The 19,700-nt window shown below is 37.7% G+C and overlaps 1 protein-coding gene across 2 annotated transcripts in view; it reads right to left on the reverse strand.

The window, feature by feature from the left end:
- Positions 1-11,257: 11,257 nt before the first annotated feature.
- The window catches only part of ZNRF2 (zinc and ring finger 2), a 73,769-nt gene continuing 65,326 nt past the window's right edge, over positions 11,258-19,700 (reverse strand). Inside the window, exons 4-5 of one of the 2 annotated variants that reach the window (XM_058678019.1) lie at positions 15,612-15,690; positions 11,258-11,728 (exon numbers count right to left, since the gene is read on the reverse strand). In XM_058678019.1, coding sequence (XP_058534002.1) covers positions 15,633-15,690 — 58 coding nt within the window. In that variant the 3' untranslated portion in view covers positions 11,258-11,728; positions 15,612-15,632. Of the gene's footprint in view, positions 11,748-15,611; positions 15,691-19,700 lie in introns of both variants that reach the window. The other variant, XM_058678018.1, reaches the window with a different exon arrangement.

The raw sequence follows: 19,700 nt of genomic DNA on the forward strand, positions 1-19,700 counted from the left end.
GAGTTAACAATAAAATACTTATTGGCAAAAACCAACATGGCTTGAGTCTTCCCTTTCCCTTTACACTGTTAGAAGAAAAGCAGCTAATAGCTGGCAGGCATCCTGAGCCTGGTTAATGCCAAATATGTGTTAACTATATCAGTGTGCCAACACATTCATCACCTTTTTTTTTTTTTTAAATATGTGGGGGGCAAATGCTAACACGCCAGTAGATAGGGACTGGGGACCCATGTACGAGCATGTTTGGGCCTTGCTGGGAAGGCAGGGCCTCAGGCTGGCACAGCACACTGCAGAGGATTGGGCACGGGGGTCTGTGGATTGCTCAAGGAAGCAGATCTGGGATGTGTAGGAAGGAGAACTGCTGAGGGAGACCATGACAGGTGAGGAGTGACAACAACCATTGCCTTATGGGAATCCCAAAGTTGAAGCGTGTAGTGTCTGGTCTAAAATCCCCTTGGTTAGCAGACAAACTCCCAGTCCTCTTGCTCTATCTCTATCGAGCATGGCACTTGCTAAGCATCTTGCTGTAAAAGATGATTTAGCTTCTGCTCCCTCTCCAATCAGATTATGCTAAGAACTGTAAAACTCTGTACATCTACTAAAAATCTTCAATTGCATGCTTTTAACAGGTAGATTTTATATATTATATATATAGATTGTATACATTACCTTGATAAAGCTGCTAATAATGACAAAGAACTTAATGGACCAAAGAAGATAAGATGCTTTATGTTTGTCTTAGTGGTTAAGTGAAACTATAACTATGACACACCAGGCATTCCTATGAAAATAGCCCAAGCTAAAATAACCACCAGGTGTTGGCAATAGTTTGGTGAAACTGCAACCTTCACCCATTGTGGGTGATAATGTAAAATGATACAGCCACTTTGGAAAAACAGTTTGTCATTATCTGAGAAGGCTAAACAAATACTTACCATACAACTCAGTAATTTTACTTTGTATTTATTGAAAATAAATCACATGCCCACACAAAAATTTGTACACACATGTTCATAGCTACTTTATTCATAATAGCCCTAAACTAAAAAATAGTCCATGTGCCCACCAACAGGAAAGTAACAACAAATTGTAGTATATTTATTTGTACAATGAAATCCTACTCAGCGATGAAAAGGAGCTACTGATTCAAGCAACAACATTGATACTTGTCACAAATACTATGCTAAGCAAAATGAAAACTTACACAAATGAAGCATACACTGAATGGTTTCATCAAGTCTACAGCAACACAAAGCAGACCAATGGTTGCCTATGCTTAAAAGGGTAGATGGATGGCAATGGACTGGAAGGGAGTTGAGCTAACTTCTGAGGGCTGATGGAAGCGTCCTCTAGTTGTGGTGACCACTCAAGAGCTGTATGCTTTACAGTGGATTTTTCTGTTGTATGCAGACCACAGCTTCATAAAGTTGCTTTTAAAAAGCAGTGAGGAAAAAAAACTTGGTCAGAAAGCAACTCTGTTCTTATGGAAGAAAATAGATTCTGAACAGAGTCAAACCCTCAGGTAGCGTTAGGTGGCCAACGTTAGTCCAGCTCTACTCTTCAGAGTAATGACCTCTGCTTTCTCCTTTGTTTTACCTGCACTGACTCACGGCAGAGTCTTGCACAAGAAGCTACTGCCAGATGCCTAGCTAAATAGTTTTTCACTAATTGCTTGGATGTGTGGAAGGCCTCATACAATACCTATAAGATGCATGTTAAGTATGTATGAGTCTAATTGACTAATCTTAGCAATACTAATTCTCATGCTCCGAAAGGATCAGGACTACCTTTTCTCCTGCATCTCCTCCACCAGGGTGCAACAAATAAACCACATTCTTCAGCATGACAATATTTCAAAAGATCAATCACCACTCCAAAAATGAAAATCAGACAAGTTAGTTACATATTTAGCCCTCAGTGGCTTTCTACTGAATGAGTGAAACAGAACACTAAATCTGAGTTCTAAACTGCTGCATTTTCCCATTCCTCTCGTGTTCTCTGCTGCTCACAGTCACTGACTACTTGTAGCTGCCACTTTGGGGAAAATAAAGAGGATAAAATGAAGACATCTTTATTCAGTTTTGAGTGTCAAAGTTGAGGTTTACGTTCAAAGCAGGAGACAAGAGCTTTGGGAGCCAAAGGGCTTGGCTTGTTGCAGCTAACTGGACTTCCAGGAATCTACCAGCTCTTTTTACACAGATTTATTTGAAAAGGGGAGAAGTGAAGAGGAAGAGAGGAAAAGGGGAGAAGGAGAAGAGGAAGAAAAGGAAGGAGAGAGAAAGGGAGAGAATATGCAAAACACAAACTCTGCTGTGAAATCAAAGATCAGAACGTGGCTGAACAGGCAGGTTCTTCTATGAACCAGAGGTGGGAAGAAAGCATAATGGTTATCACAGCAGCTTTCTAGTAAAAAAGAGCAGAGATTTGAAGCAAGGAGGAAACAGAAATGAAGGGAATGTAGTTAGAGTTAGTAGAGAGGTCTGAGGCATGCTTGGTGGTGTCTTTACCTCCTCTTGCATTAACATCCTATTTTGGGACATGTGAGAAAATCCAAGTTAGGCTGTACACACTAGCTAGTAAAATAGAATCCTACTAGAATAATCAAAATCAAAACCTCAGTGGTAGAGTGTCAAGGACTTTAGTGCATAAAGAGCTTCCTCTGTAATTCCTCCCTCTTGAGTTGATTTAGTGCTTAGCCAATCATCGCCAACCACTGCCTTATGGTAATCCCAGAGGAGAACAGAGTGTCTGGTCTACCTTACACACAGGTAGCCCAATCTCAGGGGTAAACTCCCAGCCAACCTCTACTGCACCTCTATCCAGCATGGCAGATCAGCACACAATCCTGAGGCAAACTGAAAAGCGTCTTACTGAAGATAACTCAAACTGACTATTGGTGGGTGCCTTTCCTGCTGGATTCTGAAGAAGAGTCTCAACTTTGTAAATAGGGTGAATGATGGACAAATTTAATCAATAGTTTAAGCATAGGCATGGCAGAAAATCAGAGTCTTATACTTATGAAAATATCTTGGCAAAGATCAACACAGGGACCAAATTTGACCAGAACCACTCTTCTGCACTTGTCCACAATTCTTACTGAATCTCACACAATATACCAATTTCTAACTATAAAACTTGTGAGTGATTCAAACCCTGTGTTCTCACCAATAATCTGTACAGTACTATTTGGGAATAGACAAAAGATTCCACTACCATTAAGACTTTCCCAACACTTCTCACTGAAAAAAACTGAGAAACTGCTTCAGTTTATTCCTGGCAGCTATAGTAGTTACACTTTAAAAAAGACCCAAGAGTAACCACAAATTAGAGGCCTTTGGAAATATGCAGAGAGGAGATGGTGGCCTGGCCTGGTAGCACAGTGGCTAAAGTCCTCGCCTTGAATGCACCAGAATCCCGTCTGGGTGCCAGTTCTAATCACAGTGGCCCTGCTTCCCATCCAGCTCCCTGCCTGTGGCCTGGGAAAGCAGTCAAGGACGGCCCAAAGCCTTGGGACCCTGCACCATTGTGGGAGACCCAGAAGAAGCTCCTGGTTCCTGGTCTTGGATCAGCTCAGTTCTGGCCTTGGCGGCCACTTGGGGAGTGAATCAGCAGTCTGTATATCTGATTTTCCAATAAAAATAAATAAGTCTTTTTCTTGTTTTTAAAGAGAGAAGAGTGGGCAGAACTTTCTGGAGGAGCCTCATCTACTCCTGTGCTGTCCAAAAGAATAGCCATTAGAAATTAGTCATCTAAGACGGTTAAGCATTTAAACATCTTAGCCCTGAACAGAGGTATGTCACAACTGTGAAATACACACTAGAGTGCAGATATTAAAAAAATAGGTCTCATGATCATCTGTACTGACTACATGTTGAAATGTCAACAGTTTGGATATTCAGTTTACAGAACATTTTAGAATTGTGTTCCTTTGGACTTCACATGTCTGAATTATAACAAAAGATTAACTAATCTCATCTGATATCCCTGACTGACATCATCTGAGCTTCTACAAATGTATTCATGTTTTAATTCAGGTGTTAATGAGTTATTGTGAAAGGTTCATGACAGTTATTTGATATTTTTCTGAAGCAAATTTACATTGATAACACTGAACAGTCTACATTCAGTTACCCAATAATACCCCAGATATTACATGACCAAGTCAGTCAGAAAACATTAGACTCTCAAACTGACTTTATTGGAAAGATATATCTTTGGTTACGTACCCTAAAATTCTATACAACATTAAACACTGAATTCAAAAGTTCATGGAAAATGTAATTATACAAATGAGGCAATATACAGAACTTAAAAACTCATTTTTATAATTATAGCATCATTGGAGTACTGCAGAGATATGATTTTTTCACATTTAATGTGAGAAATCAAATCTTAACCCATCTAGATATATTTAGCAAATGTGAGGATGACATATTAGAATAAATCCCTTTGAGGTATTCCATCTCCACTACACTCACAGGTCTTTGTAGGAATTCCTGGTCAAGGCAGTCTTGAATAATCTACAAGAGAATCTCAGAAAGCTTGGGTGGTGTTTCCGTGAACATGTATTAGGTTCAGGGAGTCTGTGGGGTGAGTAGTCTCCTTGATCCACAAAGATAGGCCAAAGTCTATGCTGCTCCTCCAGTCCTCATTTCCTGGCCTCTGCCAAGCAAAAGAAACCATGACATGGCCCACAGCAACACATATATTTCCGAGAAATTATATACTTTGTTTAATCTTCCTCTTACCTAGCCTCACCCAACCCACCTTAACAGTAACATCTGTTAGGACAGCAGGATCCACCTGCCCTTATGTCTACTTCTTTAAATACAGGCCTGCTTCCCAAAGCAGTTTTGTCTCAAAGATCTGACAAGAATGGCATAATGTAAAGGGTATGGGGCAAGTCTATCAAAGAGAAAACTTTAAGAATGGCTCAAAGTACATCATAGCTATGTAAGCAACTCCATTCTAATGGTGTAAGCAGCCAGACGGAGAACAACAGCAACTAACTAAGCTAGCTGTCACCGAACTAGCTTAGTGTAAACCATTCCCTATTCATTTACAGACCCTCTTAACACACACACACACACACACACACACACACACACACACACACCTTACTTTCTCACAACTTTCCAACTAGCCCCTGTCTGGCTTCTTTCTAAAGGATCTGCCCTCCTCCGGTATCCCCACTTAATATTAAATTTTTTCACTTTAGAATTGTGTTCCTTATCTCTGTTTCTCTAGAAGATATTACTGGCATAATCACCTTTCTCTAGGCAGATTCAACTCTTCAGGATACTGAGAAAGAACAACCAGAAGTTGTCCCGGTCTTATCTCTGATCCCTTAAATCCAAACTGCCAAGCGGAGTCAATTCTACTCCCCAAATCTTTACTTCTTTCCATCTTTACTTTACCCAGTGCCATTGTCTTAATTCAGTTTCTCATCATCTTGCCTGAAACACTGTAACCTTCCTAACAGCTTTCTCTGCCTTCACTCACATCCCTCTATAAGCAGAATGTAAATGTAAATCTTTTTTTTACTCAGTTTGGCATATTCGTTTCTTCACAATTTGTTGTTTGTTGATCTCTCTAGATATATTAACTGTCTAAGACTATTTTTATCATACTTTTGTATGTGAATACCCTTTCCAAACTTCTTACTTCATATGTTATGTTCCTCTATCCACATACTGTAGAGCTATGACGTTTAATTGTTTTATTTTCACTTTTAAAGAGTTTAATCATTCTGTTGCCTAGTCTGGTAACTCTGCTTCACACCTTCACAACAGTTGGTATCTATGTCTTATCATAGATTATGTTGTATTCCATACACAGTCATTTATATGTCATTGCTGTACTCTTGGTCAGCTGCAGTCCACAGAATCAAGTAGTGTCCAATGTATAGCTGATAAAATAGTAAAGTCACCAGGCTATAGTACCAGCAGGTATCAGAACCTATAATGTTCTCTGTTACATCTAGGCCTCTTTATATACACCAGTTAGAGTCTAAGCATTACTACTACACCTTATGATTGCAAAAAGTAACAAAAATTGTTCATAAATGGGTACATATATTTCTACTATTTCTACTAGCTACTAACACTAGGTATTTCCCATGTGTCTGGTCTTGTACAGAAGTATCTTTCCATTTACTACTGATGTAGAAAACAGAATTATTATCTCCTTTTATAAAGGTAAGGCACAGGGAAATCATCCTGCCTAATGCCTGGCTAAGACAGGCTGTCTGGCTCCAGAATCCATGTTCTCCACCACTTTAATGCAAACCTTAATACCTCCTATATCACGAAAGCCGTGCTTCAAAATATTTATTATGCTTCTTTTAAAAACATAATGGAATGTTACCTAAATTTAAAAGCTAAAATTATGCACTAGATCATCTCCCAAAACTCAAAAGCTCTCCAAACACATTTCAATTACAAAATTTCCAAAAACTTGTATAGAATTTCAAAGTACATCTTTACTTACAATTAAAGTGATGAACAAAGATCTATTTTTCCATTGCTACTACAGATTTCTTAGGCTGTTACAGAATTTAAATAATTTTGGAATCAACTTTATCATGAAGTACATACAAAAATTAAGAAGCCATGACATCAATTAATTTATGGTGACTCTTCAGTATTGAGATATTTGTCAGTTTTATTGTAATGTCAACTTCTAGACATAGGCGGGACTATGACAAATTTCCTTCAAAGAATTCTTTTATTTTCTATATCTAAATAATGGGATAATTTCGCAAGATCATTTTGAATTTTTATTTATTAAAATGTAAATAGTGAATTGCTCCACTGGAGTTTAGATCAGATGAAAACAAGCTAGTCCTGATACATTTTCTCAATTTCTGGTGATTGATGCTTTTGAGATCTTATTTATTAGGAAAATACTTGTCTAATAGAGAAAATTAGGAAACAATTACAGCAGAGTTTTAGAAATCACAAATAAAGCAACAGAGGAAATAATTATTATTACCATAATTTTTAGACAATGAAACTCAAATAAAAACCCACAGCAAAGAAATAAAATCTAATGAACTGATCATCTGTGCCATCACTGAATTCTAAAATCTCTTTTGCATCTCCCCACAAGGTCTGGTCACTGTATTATACACAAACAGATACTTAAAAAGTTATCACCTGGCAAGTACATCTTTTAAGATTCTGGCACCAGGTTTACTGATATGATCACAGCACAAAGCTATAAACATAAATCATCAGTACCTATTTAACATACCAAATCAGAACAGGCAAGCACAAAGAATTAGCAATAGCAAAACTTAGACACTTCCGGCGCCAAGACTTGGGTTTTGACAGGGGCCTCTCAGTACAGGGCAGAGCTGAGAAACAGTTGGTTAATAGAGACTGCAACGTCACTTCCATTTTTTCCATTTTTATATATGGGGGTGTTAATTTATGTTATGCTGTTCTCTGACTTTTGAGAAACAACCAACCAAAATCTACTCTATTATTAATTATTGATCTAAAGTTAACAACAGTTTAAGCATCTGAAAATAACCAACTTCCTTAACTACAGTAATGCTGCAGTCTCAACTAACACTAAATATTACCACATTAGGTTGTTTTCAATGCCATTTACTTTCCACAGAGAAGCAGCTGACTTAGGAGACAAGGTATTTCTCATTTAACAAAAGAATCCTGTAATATACGAACAGTATTCAGCTTCTTGTCTCAAGTAGACATTCATAACACAGTATTCAAAGTACCGTCTTGGTAAGTTACCACTAAAAGCCTTACCAGCTGTTCTTGAATATGAATCACTACTAAGAGTAGATCAAATAGCAATTCCCTCTAAAGAAAACCAAGAGCAACTCAGTTTCAAAAAGAAAAGATCTAGGTAGAAAAATCAAGCAGATAGTAAAACAGACAATTTAACTACTGCTATTCACAAATAGCAAAGATGACAGAAGTTACATACCCCCCCCAAATAAATAGAATGAAACAAAAGGGAAATGAATCAAAGATAAGATATTGACATGATAATTTTTTTAACTAAGAAAATGGCTATACATTAAGGATTCTTCACATCTAATCAATCACTGTCAGTACATACAGAGCTCGTCTCAGAATAAATCAAAATGGAAAGAAAATGTCCCAGATGAACTACAGATTTCCTACGATCTAGAGAGCAGAGTTCTCATATAACTCACATAGGCACCACTGGCTTCTGTGTAGTTTTAGATAGTTCCTGACAATCTGATTGATAAGGAAATTTCCTCTGTGAAAGAATAAGATGATTTAGACATCATCATCAATGAACAGTATGCATGTCAAGTTACGTAAGTTCAATTATATTTTTGAGTTTTAAACAGTCTCCTGCTTTGCTCCAATGTATCTTACACTGGGAAAACTTTCCTCTTTCACTTTCCAAGTCAGTGCACAAAACTAAGCAATATTTACACAGAATTTACAATCTTTCATTTATAGGAATATCTATCCTTATGTCTTGCTATGATATCACGAATGCTCTTAAGCTTCACTATATCCAAACATTAAAACATAGCTGTTGAATCAAACAAGCTCTGAAAAGGAATCTTCCACTTTTATGAACTGATTCAAACTGAAATCTTTAAAAAAGACATACTATAAATGTGCTGAAGGTGGTTGTCAGTCATTTTTGGACTGGTGGGTGAAAAAGGAAACAACTGCGTAACATTTAAAAGAAGTATAAAATGTGCATTAACAAAGTAAAAGCTGTGTATAATCCAAAGTTAACATAACTTTAAATCTTGTTTTCTGCTATCACAAAAAACTCAATTATAAAAATCATTGTTTCTATTTTGGAGACAAACATTGCTCTTAAAACAATCTATAGGGGATCAGCAGCGTGGTCTAGTGGCTAAGGTCCTCGCCTTGATCCCATATGGCTGCTGGTTCTAATCCCGGCGGCTCCACTTCCTCTCTGTCTCTCCTCCTCTCAGTATATCTGACTTTGTAATGGAAATAAAATAAATCTTTAAAAAAAAAAAAACACAATCTATAATCTGATTTGTAACCAAATCTAAGAAACATAATGAAAACTATGCTTACTCTGTTTCTCTGGCAAACAGCCAAAGGTAAAATAACAATTTACTCTAGAGTAAATTGTTATTTGGCCAAGTCCAAATTTCTAAAAGGGCCCAGCCAAAGTAAGATGACTCAAAATTGGCAATAATTCCATAACGGAGGCAGAGTGGCACAAAAGTGAAATCTGGGGACATACTGCTTTCCATAGATCCAGGGACCTCATCTGCAGGTTACTCACTGTTTGCTGTGTCTCTATAGTATTTTAGTTATCCAAAGTTCCAGCTATTTAAATATATAACATGAGCCTATGTCTTACACTATTCTTTATCTGCATATAGATTTGGAAATACTAGAAGTGACATTACGTAGAATACTACTTATAATTTTCAGAATAACAACTTTGATTAAAACTTGGAGCACTTGGGTTTTACAAACTTTTTTTTTCTTCAATTTTTCCACTGCTAGTTTTACAAAGGCATTGGAGATGGAATTTAAGGTAAAAATGCCAACTTGTACATTTCAACAACAAAAAAGAGATTGCTATAAACAGATTTCAGTAAATACTGATTGAGGAAAACATAATAATCAAGTAGCAGCTGACACGACAAACACTGCACTTTCTTTAAAACCACAGGAGGCTCTATTGCAGCAGCTGCAGCACAGAAGGCCATGACTAACTGAGGCTCAACTAGTAAGACTGATCCAAAGCAAAAAAGGAAAGGTGAGCTCAAGTCAAGTTAGCCAACTGTATCAGAAACCAACTCCCAGGAGAATACAAACAGTTGGTTACCATGGCTGTAATCAGTGTCTTTTGAAAGGAAGATACCAATATTATTATCACAACAATATACTAGCAGTAGAAAACAAATTATTTACATCTAAGAGGTTTTACTTGGGAGGGGAGGAGAGTGTGAAAGCCTACAAAATTGAAAATGTGAAAGAAAGCAGATTCAAATTAAGGTTTCATAGCAAAAAGAATAGCTTCTTTGAGGAAGAACATCTTCCCTAACTAGTTGAGAAGCACCTATGGGAACTGTGCTGTCAGCTGTCACAATGGAGGTTTTGGATTCTCTTAGCAATTGCAGCATTAACAGAAGGCATTTCACAGCATAACCGTAGGGAAAATGTTATCCAGTCTAAAATCACACAGAAAGCAATTAAAAACCTTTAATTATTTATAATACACAAATTTTTATGGGTAGCAGCAGTTGCTCCTGTACTTGCCCTTTTAAAAAACGTGAAACAGAAGCAACAGAGAAAAAAATCCAGAAGAGTAGCAGCATTAAAAAAAAAGAAAGCAAATACTTAAATACATAAAAGAAAGCTTAAAAAAAAGGAAATATACTGTGCAACTTCCAATTATACCAAGTAAAGTGCACCGCCTAAATAACATTTCCCCTTCGTCAAAACACAAGACGTTCTTACTAGTATTTTCAATGTTAAAAAAAAAGACATTGTTATGTCCCTGATAGCTCTCTTCCAGTACTTTTAACCATTCAGATATATTTTTGGGAATATTTATTCACATAATGTTGGTTAATACATTTCTTTCTATATAAGACTGAATGTAAAAGTCTCTATAACATTTTCAATTATAATAACACATTAATAAATTATAAAATCACAAAATCATATTTGCTTTAAAAATCATTTATCAAATGCTAATCTCCAGATTATCTGGAAAATTAAAATTGCTATAAACCTGGCATCACAATTAAATTCTGATTTTTAAAAGTATACAAAACATCCCTCAAATTATTCCAGGCTCCGCTTCAGAAAATTTTAGTTTACTCTTTTCATAAGTTATTAAATTTACAATCAAACACTTGACCCAAAATGTGGGAAAACTGCCTGGACATGCAAAACACAATAAAATAATTACATGAAAAGAATAAACAAAAAATACCCGTTAAAATAAAGTTATTTTATCTGGCAGTACTTAAAATTGGTAATTCATATTTCTGAAAAAGTTGCATAGCTGCAAGATGATCCACGCTGATTACCTGCTGAGCAGTTCCTTCAGGAAAGAACCACACGTCATAAACTACCTTCCACATTTAATTAACATGTGATTATGCAATTTGATTTACTCTTTGGACTGCATTCTGATACTATTAAACCTTTAATTTAAAAACATTAACATATTTTAGCTTTCCTATGTAGAAGTCATTTTCCACTCTTGGGGGGAAAAATGGAAGAACTTGAGATCATACTCTACAATCAGAGAACGTTTTACTGCTTGATTACATTTCTGTTTCACATTTAAGATTTTAATTTATAAGAATTATGTAGCTTTCAGCTTAAGAATGGATAGATACAGAAACATTACACTGGGAAAACACAGACCCCCAAAGTAGAAAAGGAGAAGAAACCAAAACACAACCAGGTGTGCAGCTCTAGACAACCTAACAAAAGGTAAATCAACTTGGAAAGCAGTTAACTTTGGCGTCTGAATACAAAATGTTTCTCCGTGTTACCTATGTGGATGACTATTATAGATGTGCAGCATTGCCAGAGCCCCTGTGCATCCTTGCTCTGTGTGTTTGGGGCTGAGTTCTGGGCTAAGTGTCCTGTCTGTGAGGCACAATCACCTGCCCGCATGGCTGTCTGTATCACTGTGTCCGGCTGAGGAGGCCTGCATTTCTGTTATCCAGATTCTCACATCCTCTCGATTTTTCAAGTATCTTGAAAAGACAAGAAAACCTGCATTAAAAAAAAAAAAAAACAGGCAAAATTAGTTTAAGCAGTGTTAACACTAGTAATAGAAACTAAAATGTATACTCAAAGCTCCATAAACACTGTTTTAGTTACTTATATTCTCACATTCTCACAATCCCAGAAACTATAAAATTAGCATCCTGCAAAATAGGTCAAGACAAAGAAAGACCAATCAAAGCTTAAAACAGACATCAGAGTCATTGACCACAACAAAGACTACATCAGAGCAGAGAACACAAGATGCAAATACACATGCACTGAATCTTACATCTCCAAGTAACTACAAAGTCCAAAAAGAAAACTAGTAGATGATTTCCTAACTGATCGAGACCTCAGATATTCTCGCAACTATGCATCTCTACCTCAGGTTGTTCATTAAACCTTTATGGTGGTGGACATAAAAAATGCTGGGCTTTGTGGCTACCTTTTTTTTTTCTTGGTTTATTATTTTAACATTGATTTTTTTAAAGATTCATTTTATTTTTATTGGAAAGTCAGAGAGGAAGAGAGACAGGGAGGAAGCTGCAACGGCTGGAGCTGAGCCAATTTGAAGTCGGAGCCTGGAGCCTCTTCTGGGTCTCCCATGTGGGCGCAGGGGCCCAAGGCTTTGGGAATCCTCAACTACCTTCACTGGCCACAAGCAGGGAGCTGGATGGGAAGTGGGTTTGCTGGGATTAGAAGCAGCGCCCATATGGGATCCCGGTGCATGCAAGGTAAGGACTTTAGGCACTAGGCTACCATGCTGGACCCAACAGCATTGAATTTTCATTAAACTTGTATGCTGCTATATACAGTAAAGGGTTGGACAGCAAAGCAACAGAAAAACCTTTCATTTAACAAGAACAGTCATGACAGAAGCAAAAAATCTGAGTCAAGATGTTCTATATCCCCAAAATCTTTTTAGTTTTAAGATTTTAAGAACTATTTATTTATTTGAAAGGCAGAGTTACAGGGAGAGTTATCCTTTATCCACTGGTCACTCCCAAAATGGCCTCAGTGGCCAGAGCTGGGCCAAGTTGAAGCCAGCAATCAGGAGCCTCCTCTGTTTCTCCTATCTGAGAGCAGTGGCTCAAACACGTGGGCTGTCTGCTGCCTTCCCAGGCACAGCAAGACACTGCAGGCATTCTAAAGCATCCTGTTCTTCAAAAACCTTTTCCACAGTAAATAGAAACACAAAGTACACACAGATTGAAAATATCACCCCACTACTGTAGGCTCTTGCCAGCAATTGCTCTGCAATTCCTACTCAGAGTACGTCAGGTATGATGTGAGTCAATGCACAGTAGTAAAAGGTTCGAAGCTGAGTCTTCAGAAACCTGCAGCTTCCTAAGGCTCTCAACTTACTGCACTTACTGCTGTCATGAGAGGTCTTCCCTCACGGGCAGTTCTCATTTCCATGGCCATGGCTGACATTGTTACTTCAAATCTTCTTTGTCAGTATTCCCACCTGCTACATGCTTAAATCATCCTCATTAATTGGACAACAGGGCTACTGGAGTGTGGTTATTACCTCAAGAACTACATTCTCAAGTTGAAGAGCAAGAGCTACCCAAACCAAGGCAACAAAGAAAAGCCCAGGACCAGACTTCAGGATGCTGTATGTTCCAGCTCTCCACCTTTCATCTCAGCCATTCTGCAGACTGCTGTCTGTAACCATCTTGGCAGAGAACACAAAGGCTCAAACAACTTAAGATCAGCTAAAACGTCCTGCCTCAATGTCAAAATCCAATCTTTTATGTTTTTTCTACAGGTTTTCTCATAAAAGCTTTTCATGGGTTCAGTGTGGTAGCCTACTGGCTAAAGTCCCTGCCTTACACGCACCCAGATCCCATATGGGTGCCGATTCTAATCCCAGTGGCCCCACTTCCCATCCAGCTCCCTGCTTGTGGCCTGGGAAAGCAGTGGAGGACACCCAAAGCCTTGGGCCCTTGCACCTATGTGGGAGACCCGGAAGAGACTCTGGGCTCCTGGCTTTGGCAGCTCCAGTCGTTGCAGCTTCTTGGGGAGTGAATCATTGGACGGAAGATCTTCCTCTCTCTCTTTCTCTCCTCCTCTCTGTATATCTGACTTTCCAATAAAAATTAAAATAAATCTTTTTTAAAAAGCTTTTCATATACTGGAAGAGAGTAAGTTAAGCTTTACTTATTTATTTATTTTTTATTATTTCATTTTATGACACAGTTTCGTAGGCTCTGGGATTCCCTCAAACCTTCCCTAAGCCCTCCCCATATATGGAATTCCTCCATATTGTTACAGTAGTACAGTTCATAACCAGTCATGATTCCTTCATTGTGGGCATGAACCATGCAGAGAGTCCAGCATCTTATTGTTCAGATAAGTTCAACAGGTTCACTGGGAGACCATCCTTGGTCTGAAAGTAGAGCTGGCAGAATATCACCACCTCCAATGAAAAGCCACTACACAACTTCAACAACAGGAAAGAAACATGGAAATTTACAACATCATGAAGTTAATTGACATGGTATTGAGTGACCAATATGTTAGAAAACGTAAGTTCTTATCCACATCCTGTAACTATTTCATTGACATTTCAATTTCAGTATAAACACAACTGGCTGCTATACACCTTAAAATGGTTATAGGGTACTATTCAGCTGTCTTGTGTCTATTTTCACTTTTATATTTAGCCACTTACAGTATTCAAGCATGATTTTTACTCAACTTCGCGAATTTTAGGATAGTCCAAACAGGCTTATAACTCTAACAAGTTATATGTTAAAAGCTTTATTATTCTCAAAGCTAAACAATCCTATTTCATTTGCTTCATGAAATTTGAGAAAAAGCAATTCTCAAGCGATGCTATTCAATTCACAAAACATTTTTAGATAGTGCAGAACCAAAGACGAAATCAAAAGAACAAAACAGATTCTTTACTCGGCTTTAGGATTCATTTTCTCCCATATACAGAAAAGTGCTTTATTACATGTTGAAGACATAAAAGTGGATGACTCAACTGAATGAATCAGTGACATACTTTTTGAAGGTAAACTTCTACCTAATTCCCAAAGGTGCTAAGGAAACAGCCTTGGAGGCAGGATACATGCTTAACTCCCATTTCTCCCTGCCAACAATCCAACTATGTGAGCTTGACAAGTTAAGTTTCTTACGTTTTCTATACTTAATTTCCTCAATTGTATAACAATAGAAATAGTGCTGAGCTCAAAGGGTTGTGATGACAACTAAATAAATTACTAGTAGTGTAAAAAGCTTAGAACAATGACCAGCACACTACAATGCTAAATGACTAGGATTATGTTCCATAACAGAGAGCATAGCTAGGAAGTTATGGATAAGAATATGGGGTTTGACTCCTTCCTCTTCCTCCTTTTTAAAACTTTTGTTTTCTTTTTCTTTTATTTTTTTCAAACTGTATTTTGTACTTCATTTCCTAACTGCATGATGTTGAACACTTGGCACAACCTACTTCCTTTTTTATTTTTCTTAAACCATTTTGAGGAATGAATGACATACAAAAAACTGCATATTTAACATTAAAATCACAGAATTTATTCACATCCTCAGGTATGTCATTGGGAAGGTAAGATCATCAGATGTACTTCATGGGCTTTTTTTGGGTACTGAATTAAAACTATTAGAAAGTGTAATCCTGGAATACCAAGAATGCTAAAGTTACTCAATATGTGATTCTACTTACAAATCAAAAGATTTGTTTTAAGTGTATTTTTGAATGTGAATTTTCTATATAATAGTGTAATCAACAGGAACACACCTACCCACATCATACATTCTTACTCACCTCAGTGAATAAATGAATGAATAATTTAAGATAACACTTTTAAAAAGCAATTAAAAGAAAAAAAGAATTACCTATAAAACAGGAATCAATGTTTAATCAGAAGGGTGCTCAGGGCAAGACCTATTTACTTCAAACCATTCATCTATACACCTAGAAAAGAACAAACCCAGAAAAAATTGAAAATATGCATGCTAATTATTAATATCATGACTCATAAAAACAATTCTCCCATCCAAGTACTAACCGGGCCCGACCCTGCTTAGCTTCCGAGATCAGACGAGATCGGGCGCGTTCAGGGTAGTATGGCGTAGACATAAGAACAATTCTCAACTTACTGTATCTTTGTCAAAACTGTATTTTTAGCATTGGCACATATAAGTAAAAGAAAGCAGTATGCTTATTACATTTTGAACACTGTAAGCCACTAAAAATCTGCATAAAATTAAACTACAAATTATTTTAAACTTCAAAGAGAACTATTTCAAAAACAACAATCTGAAGGACTACCCCTTTACAAACATGCAAAAGTAAATGCATTTGCATATTTTTCTTTGCAAAATTCACTTAATGCACACATATCAACTGTTTGTATCATAAATTTAAAATCATCTTAAAAGACTGTATCTTATTATTGAGCATGTTCTGTCCTACCTGGCAATGTAATACACACACAAACACCACGAGCTGCACTTATGAAGTAATTCATGATCTTATTAAAAGCTAAATGTTAAGGTACATAAAATTATCCACACTGTAAATCCACACCATCCAATGCAACAGACAAGAGTTCTAGGTGCTCATTTAAATATGTTAAAAAATAAAGTAAAACTTTCAAGTTTCTCAGTCACAATAAACACATTTCAAATGCACAACAGCAATATGGCTAGTGGCTACTCTACTACTGTACCACACAGAAAGTTTCATAGAGCACCAAGATCTAAATCAAAGTCTGTGACAGATGACTAAAACCAAGGTCTTCATTGGTTATGCACTTCAAATTCACACGTGGTAGGCTTAGCTAATACACTGAAAAGTAAAGTTTGCATCTATCATTGTCATAACCTGCCCAGTTGGTTTGGTAGGTAGAACATGTAGATGGGGGCAGTGCATAAGTTGCACCTCGGGACACCCACATGAGTGCCTAAGCTCAAGCCTTAGCTTCCAGAAAAAGGCACATTGTTGTTACAATTTCTATGTTCACTAAGACTTTTGTTTTCTAAAGGTATCCTCCATTTGGTGTAAGACACTGTTTCCAGTCTGCCCTCTTTCAGTTAGCTTCAGAAGTCTCTGCTCTCCCCAAATACTTCTTGAAGTACTGAGAATTGAACAAAATACTTCACATAGCTGATCAATTCGTAACAGTGCCCATGCAATCTGAAATCAGTACTTACTCTTTTACCATGTAATTCAGGCACATCATGAGATAAGAATCATTTAAGATTCCAAGTTCTTTTCACATAAACTACTATTGTCCCAAACGTGTAACACTTTAAAATATTTTCATTGGTTATTTCAAATACTATATCACTTCTCCTAGCACACCAAGAACTCATTATTCTTAATTTGGTGCTTTTTATTGTCAGGCTTTATAAGAACGCTGTAATTGTATATGTGTATATTCCCAAGCAATATATAGTACCATTTCTATGCTTAAAATTTTAGATAAGGGGTAAGAGTTTAGCCTAGTGGTTATAAGGCATTTGTGTCACATATCAAAGAAACCCAGCTTCAAAACTTGGCTCTGGCTCTTGGTTTTAGCTTCCCAATATGTTGATCCTGGCAGCAGTGATGGCTCAAATAATTGGGATCCTGCCATTTGGGAAACCTAGATTAACTTTCCTGGCTCCAGTTTCTGTGCCCCTTCTGAGCCCTACTGGGTTCTTGCCACACCAGATATTTGGGGCCTGTGGGAGCTCTCCCCTGGATCTCCACCTGCCTAGCCCATATTGGAGGCCATAGGCACATGGCACACTGTGCCCTTAGCTAACAGACCCCAACATGGCCTGTTCACTGGGCATGCAATAAGAGCCATGGGTGGCACCCCAGTCTCTCTTCCCTACTCTGCTAGTACTTTCTTTGTAAACAATTCTAGGAAGTCCAATATTACATTCATCCTGCTTTTCAGCAGTTAACCAGCATCCCTGAAATAAAATTTCCTGTGCTTCCTGACCTTTAACTTCATTGGAGCATCCAGAAGAGACAGACATATCTATTAGCAAGTCACAATGTTATTGTACTGTCAGGACTGCCCTTCTGACTGCGCACTTCTCTTATAAAAGCTTGTGACTTCTTTCAAATAAACGGACATTCTTCACCAGTTTGTCTCTAGTGTTTTTGTTGCAGAAGAGCACTGTTGCCTCACCCTTTGGTGGTCTCAGGACCTGCTGGACAGAACACCCCAGAGAGGGGGTCACACAGATGGGAGCTCTCTATATCTCCATCCTTCAGATTAACCACTTTTTAAGTTATATCAGTGTTACAGTGAATAACATTATTCTTTAACTTGCTTTTTGTATAGGTACTCTAAAAAAACTACTACAAAGGTATTACCAAAAGTTACTTAAAGAAAATTTTATATTCAAAACTTTCAGTAAGTATGCTTAATAAATACACCCAATCCAGTCTAGTTTGTGACTTTTCTGAGGTGTTAAAAGTCTAATTTTTAAGTTTTAATATAGCCAAATTTATCAACCTTTCAAGGTTTTTTTTGAGGATGGTAAGGATGTAACCTAGACAAAAATAATTCCTGGGAGTCCACATTGTGAAGGGCGGCTGCCCCATTGCAATACAGCTCCCTAATAATGTGACTGGAAAAGCAGAAAAAGATGGATCAAGCCTTGGGCCCCTGTACCTACAGGGCAGAGAGACCCAGAAGAAACTGTTAGCTGTTTGGATCAGTTCAGCTCAGGCCATTTGGGAATAAACCAATGGATGGAAGACCTCCTCCCTTTCCCCTGATTCTGTGCATGTGTGTGTGTATATTCCCTGCTTTTTGTTCCCATATCACTTTAGGGTTTAATTTTATAGGTATATATTCAGTCAACCTGAAATTGATTTTCATTTCAAATGTGCAAAAGGGATTCAACTATTTTCCATATAATAACCAACTGATAAATATCATTTACTGAGCAATTTGTTCTTTCCTTATAGCATACCATCACTAACAAATCATTTTTAATCCACTCAGCAAACATTTTATAACATTTATTAGGTCCTAGCACATCCCAAGCTTTTTAAAGTTTTATTATTTATTTGAGAGGCAGAGTCAGGGAGAGAGACAGAGAGAGAGAAAGAGAGAGAGAGAGAGAGCGAGAGAGAGAGAAAGAGAGATCTTCCATCAGCTGACTCATTCCCCAAAGCCCCACAAAAGCTAGGTTTGGGACAGACAGAAGTTAAGAGCCAGGAACTCCATCCAGGTCTTCCATGTGGCAGGGACCCAAACACTTAAACCAGCATCTGCTCCTTCCCAGGCGCAATAGTTGAAAGTTGGATTGGAAGCAGAGGCAATTTAATATGGAATGCAAGCATCCCGATGAGAGGCTTAACCCACTGTGCCACAAGTCCAGCCTGAGTTCCAAAATGTAATTTGCTTTAATTTTTCTATTTCTATGAAATCATCACTGTTGTTATCATTTAACAGAATGATAAAAAAAAAAAAAAAACCTAGGTGATTTGACCAACAGCACACAGTGAATAAGCGGAATGAGTGGAAGAGGGGACAGTCAAATCCTGGGCATGCCAACTCCAGAGTCCATGTTTGGAAGTTGAGAGGCAGGACCCTCAATCCACATATTCCAAATGAGTGGCATTATCTGCTGCCTCCCTCAGCATACATCCACAGGAAGCTGAAACGGTGGAGCTAGGGACCCACAACCAGGCACTGTGAAATGGGGAATGGGTATATCAAGCAGTGAGACAGATTTCTATTTTTTTTCCGAAGGAATGTAATATTGCTAATGTGGTGCTCTTTGGGTATCTTAGAATTTGTCAGACTGTCTCTGTGGGCCTCTCATGAGGGTGGTAAGAACCCAATCACTTGACCTGTTCCACTCGTTCCCTCCAATGGCTGCATCGGCAGGTGCTGAACCCAGGCACTCCAATAAGTGATACAGGAATCTTAACTGATACCTTAAACACAAAGCTCAATGAATTTAATACAC

The sequence above is a fragment of the Ochotona princeps genome, chromosome 20, assembly GCF_030435755.1.
Source record: "Ochotona princeps isolate mOchPri1 chromosome 20, mOchPri1.hap1, whole genome shotgun sequence".
NCBI lineage: Eukaryota > Metazoa > Chordata > Mammalia > Lagomorpha > Ochotonidae > Ochotona > Ochotona princeps.